The sequence below is a fragment of the Canariomyces notabilis genome (genome assembly GCF_033297395.1).
Source record: "Canariomyces notabilis strain CBS 508.74 unplaced genomic scaffold N656scaffold_7, whole genome shotgun sequence".
NCBI classification, from domain to species: Eukaryota; Fungi; Ascomycota; class Sordariomycetes; order Sordariales; family Chaetomiaceae; genus Canariomyces; species Canariomyces notabilis.
The window spans coordinates 640,701-649,737 of NW_027041829.1; the positions used below are offsets into that span (position 1 = coordinate 640,701).

At 55.9% G+C, this 9,037-nt stretch overlaps 3 protein-coding genes across 3 annotated transcripts in view; 2 read left to right on the forward strand and 1 right to left on the reverse strand.

Annotated features, from left to right (window-relative positions):
• Positions 1 to 391: 391 nt before the first annotated feature.
• Positions 392 to 951, reverse strand: N656DRAFT_706956 (uncharacterized protein; the record flags this gene model as incomplete). The annotated part of the gene is made up of 2 exons (XM_064811393.1): positions 392 to 695; positions 863 to 951. 2 exons carry the CDS (start codon positions 949 to 951, stop codon positions 392 to 394), a joined length of 393 nt encoding a protein of 130 aa, XP_064671439.1.
• A 572-nt stretch (positions 952 to 1,523) lies between these two features.
• On the forward strand, positions 1,524 to 2,403 carry N656DRAFT_788765 (Snf7-domain-containing protein; the record flags this gene model as incomplete). Its single annotated transcript, XM_064816717.1, has 4 exons — positions 1,524 to 1,707; positions 1,781 to 1,985; positions 2,064 to 2,260; positions 2,324 to 2,403. 4 exons carry the CDS (start codon positions 1,524 to 1,526, stop codon positions 2,401 to 2,403), a joined length of 666 nt encoding a protein of 221 aa, XP_064671440.1.
• A 2,990-nt stretch (positions 2,404 to 5,393) lies between these two features.
• The window catches only part of N656DRAFT_603605 (uncharacterized protein), a 12,217-nt gene continuing 8,573 nt past the window's right edge, over positions 5,394 to 9,037 (forward strand). The window contains exons 1-4 of the mRNA XM_064810264.1: positions 5,394 to 5,677; positions 5,764 to 7,921; positions 7,973 to 8,447; positions 8,502 to 9,035. Of these exons, the coding sequence (XP_064671441.1) occupies positions 5,491 to 5,677; positions 5,764 to 7,921; positions 7,973 to 8,447; positions 8,502 to 9,035 (3,354 nt within the window). The 5' untranslated portion in view covers positions 5,394 to 5,490. The remainder of the gene's footprint in view (positions 5,678 to 5,763; positions 7,922 to 7,972; positions 8,448 to 8,501; positions 9,036 to 9,037) is intronic.

The window sequence follows — 9,037 nt, forward strand, 5'->3', positions numbered from 1 at the left end:
TCGCGGTCACTGAGCGGTCGGGAATTCGGGGATCGTAGTTGCAACTTGCAAGCCATCTGCACTGAAACCGTCTCCGGTGCTGTCGTGTTAGATCTACTCGCCCCGTTGACTATAGATCCGCGGCATAACGTCGTGGCGTCCTGACAGAGTTCCCGGAAGTTGCTGCTGCCCTGAGGCGCAATGGCTTGCAACCAACGCTGGGAAGTAAACAATCGTCAGGGGCTGCAATCTGAGCATATCCGCGCAAAAGTGAAGCGCCAGTGCTTGAGAGGATAATAACTGGATGTAGTCTCACCGGACCATCCAGCGGCGGGAACGGCCAGGAACATAAGGTCCTTAGCAAGCAAGCAAAGGCGAGCCTTAGAGCGGATGTCGGTAATTGGCGCGGACCTCAGCATTCCAGAGCCCGGACTGATGCTGTGTACTTCTGCACATCAAGCGGCCCAGCAGACCAGAGAAGGAGGGCTTGGACCTGGATCTTTGAGTTCCCGCCCTTTGCTCGTTTGCCGTCATTCATGGGAGCGATGTCCGTGATGTACCCGATCACGTTGACCCACTCCCCGGTGCGCGTCTGGTTTGCTCCGATACGTTCCAGGATGAGGTTCACATCCACCAGAGCCAGTACTGAGCAGGCATCGCCCGATAGACGATGTTCCAAAGTCAGGATGGCATGGACAGGAGAGTAAGACGACACGCTGCAGGACAAGTCAGTTGTGTACTTCAAAGCCCTCTGAAAGCTTGTACGTGCGACGAGCATGGTTTGCTATACCCGGGAAAATAGTACTTTTGGTGGCATTGAAGTCCAGATTTATGTCCGACAACCACCACGTTGATTTTATGGCAAGAACGACTAATAACTCACCAGGCTAAGAATCTCACTTTATCGCCCACTTGTTTCAGCGGCAATGTCGACAGCAGGCAAAGCTGTGACGGCGGAGGGCCAGTAGACATCCTGAAAACCGAGATAAAAAATTCTGTCACATTTTGAAATGAAAATGGCGCAGAGAGTGTCTCGAGGGAGCCATCGTCGCGAATGGGAAGAGTGGTTGGAATCTTGGATGGTGCCTGCCGGTTCCAAGAGCTTCCTCGTGGCTGCTTAGTCATAGCCACTGTTAGTCGAATCACATGATCTCGCCGCATGGCCTTTGCCGTGATCCCACTCTCCCAAAGCTCGTTTGGCAACGCCTTGCATCATCGCTGATAGGCAACGGTACAGAAGTCTCGATTCAAGACGACTTTCAAGTACATTCCCCAAAACAAGGTCCCTGACCTTGTATTCCATTAGGATTTGACGACAGAGATATCCATCACTCTTATCGGTCAGTGGGTGGCTGCCGAGTTGCCTGGAGTTAGGCTGCGACCCCGCCAACCTGGATGCGGCGTCGTCATCGGCAAAGCTGATCAGCTGGACCGGTGCTTCGCAACCGCCAACTGTATATCGGGTCCGCCATCCAGCACATCACGAATAACCCATCGCCGATAATCGCCTTCTAGCACCGATCCTCATTCCGCACATACTCGCCATGTCAGGCATCTGGGGCTGGTTTGGCGGCGGAGCCGCGCAGAAGCGGAAAGATAACCCCAAGAATGTCATCATTACACTCCGGACGCAGCTCGAGATGCTGGAAAAGCGCCAGAAACACCTCGAGAACCAGATAGAGCAGCAGAACCAGATAGCAAAGAAGAATGTCACGACAAACAAACAAGGTAAGAACCGCCTGTCGGCGTCTCCTTGTGCGGCACTTGCGAGCGGATGCTGAGCTACGGCCGTTTTGAACAGCTGCGATGGCGGCGCTGCGACGCAAGAAGGCCTACGAACACACCCTCGAGCAGACACTGAACCACGTTGGAACCATCGAGCAGCAGATTGGGGCGATCGAGTCGGCAAATATCAACCTTGAGACGTTCGCCGCCATGCAGAGGGCGGGCGACGTCATGAAGCAAATACATGGCAAGCTCACGCCCACAAAGGTGGACGAAGTAATGTATGTGCCCTGCTCTCATGTCGCGTTGCGGCCCGTTAGGCGGATATCCTGGACACTAGCCGCTGACGATATGAACAGGGATCAGATTCAGGAATACAACCGGCTCAACGAAGATATTGCGGATAGCATTTCTAACGCCGCCATTGGCCCGCAAGTCGACGAGGCAGACCTAGAGGACGAAATGGAAGCTCTTCAGCAGCAAGAGCTGGAGGACAAGATGCTCGAGACGGGCGCCGTGCCCGTCGACCGACTGCCTGCTGTGGCAAATGGAGATCGTGAGTTGACCTCTGTTTGGGCGACCCAGCCCTGTATTAGCCCGCGTGCTAACGGCTTTCTAGTCAAAGGAAAGGCGCCCGCAGTAACAGAGGACGACGAGGAGGCGGAACTCAGAAAGCTGCAGGAAGCGATGGCTATCTGAGCTTAAGAACTCAGGGGAGGTTGCGTTGTATTGGTATCGCACGGTGCAGAGTGGGATACTAGCAGGCATCCCTTTTCATGGGGGACACTCGCATCGGAGTGTTGGTGAGCGATGGCAATATAGGTGGGGGATATGGTTGGGCGAGGGGAGGACATATTGTTCCCATGATGTTAGCTACTGTCCTCGCAGCTCTTATTTCTGGAGCGATGGGACTGGCGTTTCGAGGTTTGTACCTAGGATTTGTTTTGGTTCGAGGCACAGGCATGTCGCACAGAGTCGTTTGATAAGGCATAAAGTTTTCCTACTACACTACCGGCTTGTGGACAGCCGACAGGCGTGCAGGCTGCAGCTGGGTAACCGTAGGGAACCCTTGCCGCCTCATTAGCGTGCATTCCAGCCTCGCAGATTCCTCGGCCTTGTGCTTGGTGTTGCGCAGGAGATGGCTGGAAAACTTTGTGATAGCGTGATAGCAATGAGCATCACCCGGCTCAAAGCCTGGGAGCTCTACCTTCGTAGGTCTAGCTGAACAGTTGACGAGGGTCCTCAGTGCCTCACACCGCCTTTTCACTGTTGTTATCCGTTGCCACAGAAGCGACAACAGAAGCTCCATCAGCTGTGGAGGCGCCCGATCCTAAGCGCGATCAAGCTATTCACGTTTTGAGCATTTTTTAGTCTTTCTATCTTGCCGCCTTCCATTCCTGTCTGGCGTCGCAACTCGCAACCTGATCAGCTCGACGCTGATCTCTACACTATGGCTTCCAACCCGGTCCAAGCGTCCAGTCACTCTTGCTTCGTAGAGTAAGGTTGGAGATCTTGGGGGGGTTTCCTCTGTACAGGGAATCGGCGCAAAAGCGATGCTGTATCAATGTCTCGAGCGTATGTTCAGCTTGGCAATTAGCCGCGAAGAGGTTGACTTGTACCTCCCAACTCCCAAGGCTCTCATCACAGATAGGGCCAAGTACAGGACAGGGCCAGCTTCTCGGTGTGAAGTCTACTGTGGTGTGAGGCATAAGTTAAATTCCCCTGTCAGGTACTTGGTCCGTGCGACGCCCACGTCAGGCTGGCGAAACCTGTACGTATTTACAGGACAGGGTAATTTGACTTACCCATACCACCACAGTAGTGAAATCAAGAAAACCTGACAGAGGGCTGCTCTTGGCTTTCACCTAAAATCAGCATCGATCTTCTTGCCTGACTCGACTATTCTTGTTTCCTATGTGATATGTCCCTCTGTTCGATGCGTGCGGCTTGTTTGATAGCCGTTGCGTGACCCGAGAGTTGATAGGCTGGCTCTCGGCTGGACTTTGACGTTACTTTATCAACTGTTAGCTTAGAACTTTGAACAGGGGTGTCGGACTAGCGGTGATCTGAGCAACATAAGACCCTGAAGAAGTTCCATCACTAACAAAACATCCAGAGACCTGGTCCCCAGACGTCTTCAGTCTACCAATTCGATTCTTTGCTCCGGTGAGTCCTTACCACTCATCTATGGCAGATCGTTCGCAATTGGGTCAGCTGCGCAACATTTTGCACTTGATGATGAGCATTGAAAATTTTCGGGCTGCTGTGCTGGCTCACTAACATGCATGCTTGATGCCCCACGTATGGACCCGATGTCGCTGGCCGGGACCCACTCTACAAGGTACCGTCACAGTTAGACCGCCCGTCATGCAGGCGATCTCCACAAGCGACAAGCCAGCAGTCAACCACGTAGCACGGCGTGACACCACGCGCCGACTCTGTACCTCCATCACCACCCGAGCGACGGGACGGGATCTTTGATGCCCCTCGGAGGGGGATCGCTGCCCATCTACGTGAGGTACTGTACTGTACACACAAATCTCTCACCTTGAGAACTGAATTGACGTTGTGGACGAGCCACCTACTAGTGTATATACGGTACTTGCCGGCACCCGCGTGGTTTGTCCCGCTTCGGTAACCCCGTCGCTCACCCCATCCCGGCTTCCCAAGCAAGGGATGGAAGAACATCAACCGAGCGTGGGAGGGTCCCGGATAGCCTCATGGCAGCCCAATGGCACGCCAGCTACCCAATTGTTCTCATCCAATCATCCGGGATGAGGCTCGCGTCACTTCATGCTGTGAGCCGAATTGACGGTCATCTTTCTTGACCATGGCACTGAGTTATGCGTGTAACTTTACAGCACATTGGCTCCGGCTCTCTCGAGACAATGTTCGGTCTAGAGGTCTGCGACTTGACCGATCTGCCGGCTAGCCGTGGCCAATGTTAACGTTATTCTCCAACTTGTTGCTTTGGGCTGAAGCGTCTTGTTGTGACAGCTCTCCCAAGGTTCCGTCTGGTTCGAGCAGTTGCTTGGGTTTGCGTCTTACCCCGGGTGCGACGTGGCGCCACTGCAGCTGTGTGGGCCGCCGCCGGACCTCTCGATCCATTCATCCATTCACTCGAGGCAGAAAAACACCCCGCGCATGAGAGACGGTTCGTTCTCCATGTTACGTGGGGTTGAATGGTTGATTGCGACTGGAATTCGCACTTGATGGGGGGAGGGATGTGACTGCCGTGGCGGGCTACACAGTTCTTGCCAAGAGCCAATTGCTCTTTTTCATGCACCTGCCCCAGGCCTCGGTCTGTCACTGTCCAAGGGAGCTTGTCTTCTGCCTCGTCCCGATTCCCAATTCCCAATTGCAATCTTCTCTTTTACATCTGCAAGTCGTCAGTGGGACCTGTGAAGTTTCTTCTTCACAATTCCTGCGTTTGTGTGTTTTCCAGAACCCAATACCGGCGCGCCAGAGCGCACTTACCTGTTTTGTTTACAATCGACGAAAAACCCTTCGCGGCCAACCATTGACCGCGAAAATTCCCCTCAAAACCTCCCGCTTGCAACTGCACCCTCCAGTCGTGCATAGCATATATTAGCCACGACTTGGCCATTCGTCGACCGCCACCCGCAGCCCAAACCCCCCCACCTCATCTTTGGGTAGCCATCATATCTGCAGTGTCTCAAGATCACGTAGTATTGGAGTGCTCTGCATGGAGGATAATAAGAGCACCCCTCAGGTCCTCACAGTCGAGATTCCCTCCGACAAGGCAGAGGTCGACGTCCCACAAGTATGAGTTACCCAGTCGAAAATGTCGAGTTCAGTCCCGCCCGGGCGAGCCTTCATTGGTCCCAAGTCCAGTATGACCACGTTCAGTTTGCCGACTTCAATTCTGTGCAGGTATCCCAGTATGGAGATGTTCAGTACTTCCAGCCCTCGGAGTCGGAAGACGAGAATGAGCCTGAGGTAGACAATGAGGGTGAGTAACATGTTATTGCCGCATCAGCTGTGCTGTCTGTGAGCATAAACATGAGCATGAACGTGATCGCTGATGGAGGTATTCAGGCGATGAAGTTGAGGACGAGGGCGCTCCTCAACAAGAGGAGGTGGAGGCTCCCATAGAAGCGGGCCCTGCGTCACCCACCTCACCCACAGCTCCTCTCTCGAGGAGCGCCAAGAAGAATAAGAAAAAGGCTGCAAAGAAGGCGGCGGCAAAGGCCGCGAAAGCTGAGCCTCAGCCTAAGAAGGAGCTTGAGCAGCCGGCGTCCCCCCCCAACGGCAAGATCAGCAAGAAGTCCAAAGGCAAGAACGGCAAGAAAGCCAAGGACAAGGATAGTAAGACACCGAAGTCTCCCGCCAAGGCCGAAGATGGGAAGGCCGGTGAACCGGCCCCTGAAATCCCGAGTGCTGGGGAGGAGCCCAAGGCTGAGGAGAGCAGTGAACCTGCTATTGCCGCAGCCGCTGCTGCTGCGGCCCCTGTGGTGGAGGCCGAATCTAAACCCGAACAACAGGAGGTCGGCACCAACGGCGCTGGTGTCCCTGAACAGAGTCCGGCACCCGTTGCAGAAGCTGAGGCTGCCGTCGCCGAAGGCAGTGGGAATGCCGTTGCTGAAGCTGCTGAAACCAAGGTCGCCGAGGATGCTGGCCCGGCTCCCGTCAAAGTAGACGCCCCTGCGGAAATGCCAGAGGAGCCAAGCTCCACCGAAGCGGAGCCTGTAGCTGTCAAGGAAGAGCCGTCTGAGGAGGCGAAGTGCGACGAAGTCACGGCGTCTGTCGAGACCACCGCCCCTGAAGCTGTTGCGGAAGATGAGCAGCCGCCTGCAGATACTCCGGCACCTACTGCTGAGGTTGAAGAAACACAAAAGCCCTTAGAGGCTACGGCTGAAGTTACTGAAGCCAAGGCCGAACCTGAGGCCGAGGCTCCTCAGCCGGAGAACGCCCAGGAGTTACCTGCCGTCGAGCCGGAAGCGGAAAAGGCGGGAGAATCCGCCGGGGGTGAGGAGGAGGAGCAAGAGCAACCCAGCACTGCTCCCGAACCGCCCTCAGCCGAGCAGCCCTCAACCGTTGAGGAGGAGAGCACGCAGTCCCCGCCACCCGCAGAGGAAGTCAAGGCCGCTGAGACTGAAGATGCCGCGGAGGTAGAGTCGAAGCCGGCCCCCGAGGTTGAGGGAAAGTCAGCTCCTAAAAATGTGGCCGAACTCAAGGAAGAGCCCGTCCCTGATACTGTTGCCGAAGCCGATGAGCAATCTGCTCCCGCGCCTGTCGTGGAAGTCAGCGAAGAGCCTGCGCTCGAGACAAAGGAAAAACCGGCTCCGGACACCGCGGCTGAAGCGAATGAGGAGCCTACTCCTGAGGCTGCGGTTGAAGCCAAGGAAGAACCGGCCAACGATGAGCCTGCGCCCGTGACCAACGGAGAGCCAGCTGTCGATACTGCTGCTGAGGCCAGTGAGGGGCCTGTGCCTGAGATCACGGCTGAAGTCAAGGAAGAGCCGGTCAACGATGACCTTGCGGCGGAGACCAAGGAAGAACCGACCTCAGAGACTGCGGTTGGAGCCACTGAGGAGCCTACTCCTACTCCTGAGGCTGCCATTGAAGCCAAGGAAGAGCCTGTTACTGATACAAACGAGCAGGCAGCTCTTGAGCCAACCGAAGAGGCTCAGGATAAGACATCTTCTGGACCTGTCGCCGAGGCTGAGCAACAGCTCGCTCCTGAAGCTGTCGCAGAGGCCAACGATGAGCCCACTCCTGACGCTGTTTCTGTAGCCATCGAGGAACCGAACCCTGAACCCGCAGATGAGGTTGATGTACAGCTAGCTGCTGAGCCGAACAGAGCCAGCGAAGACCCGGCTCCAACAGCCGCCACAAACAAATCCACGGATGAGGCCAAAGAAGATCCCACTCCCGAGTCCATCACCGAATCTCAAGCTGAACAACCTGCTGAGAATGTCGTCGAAGCCAAGGAGCAACCGACTGCTGGCGCTACGGAGGACGCCCAGGAGGGTGCAGCTACCAGCGACAATTCGAAGCAGGAGGCCAAGTGCGCGGTTGAGGCCAAGGAAGAACCAAATGATGATGCACAGGACGAACCGGCTACTCAGTCTGGGTCCCAGGAAGACTCGAAGGAGGAACCCGTAGCCGCCGCCGCCGAACCGACCATCTCTGCTACCGATGACACCCCGGTACCTGTAGAGGCACCAAAAGCTGAAGAAGAGCCGGCGATTGAGTAAGTTGATAGCTACCAACATTAGTTCTGTCGAATTCTAATAGCCTCTAGGGAGAAGCCTGCCGCCGACGATAGCACTACTGCTCCCGATCTCCTTGAAGGGAACGAGGCCGCCACAGAAACCGAGTCCCCAGCAGTGCCTCAAACGGTTGATGAGCCGAACGATGCCCAGGAAGAAGCATCCGCAAGTGTGGCTGAACCTGTATCTCAGGTCTCCGCTAAAGGGGTTTCCGAACCCGCGGAGGCTGTCCTCGAAGGGGAAGCTGCGAAGATTCATGACGATTCACCCACTGGGAGCTCTGAAGAGCCAAAGGACGAGACGCCGGATGACCCCGTCACAGAATCTGCAGAATCTGCAGTAACTCAGAATGACACCGTGGCTGCCCCCGAAGCAGCCGAGGATACCAGCCAGAATCAGCCTGAGGCATCGGGCGTTGAGGAACCGTCGAATCCGCCAGAATCCACCGACTCGGAGAAACCTGATGCGGATGGCAATGCCGATGTGCAGGAGCCCATTGTTGCCGATGTAAGCTTAGACACGCCGTTTCGCATGCGAGTCCATTATACTGACACGCTCAAGGCTGCCACCGAGGTCAAGGCTGAAATGGATGAGTCTGAGCACGTTCCTGAGATCAACGCCGCTGGCCAGCCTGAAGAACCTGCCCAGGCCGAGGTGGAAGGCGTTCTAGCTACGGAACAGGGCGCTACCGATCCCGAGGATGTGCCAGAGGAAAAGTCGGAGGTTGCTGCTGCCACGGAGGCTGCGGGGGCGGAGCCAGAAGAATCCGCTGGAACTTCTGCCCCGGCTGTTGTTGAGGAAGCAGAGAGTCCTTCGATGCCTGTTGAAGAGGCCAAGGCTGTCGAGGAGGCGCCTGCAGCCACAGAAGAAGTGTCGGCGGCTGAGGTCCGGACTACAGAAGCGGCTGCGGACGAGCCGGCACAGGAGTCTGTCGAGGATTCCAAGCCTGAGCCCGCTGAGTCTCTCGATGAGCCCGAGTCAAAGCAGCCACCTGCAGAGGTTAAGGTTGAAGCTGTTGCAGCGGATGATGCTGTTGAGGAACCCAAGGCTGAACCTGCCGAAGAACCCAAGGCTGAACCTGCCGAAGAACCCAAGGC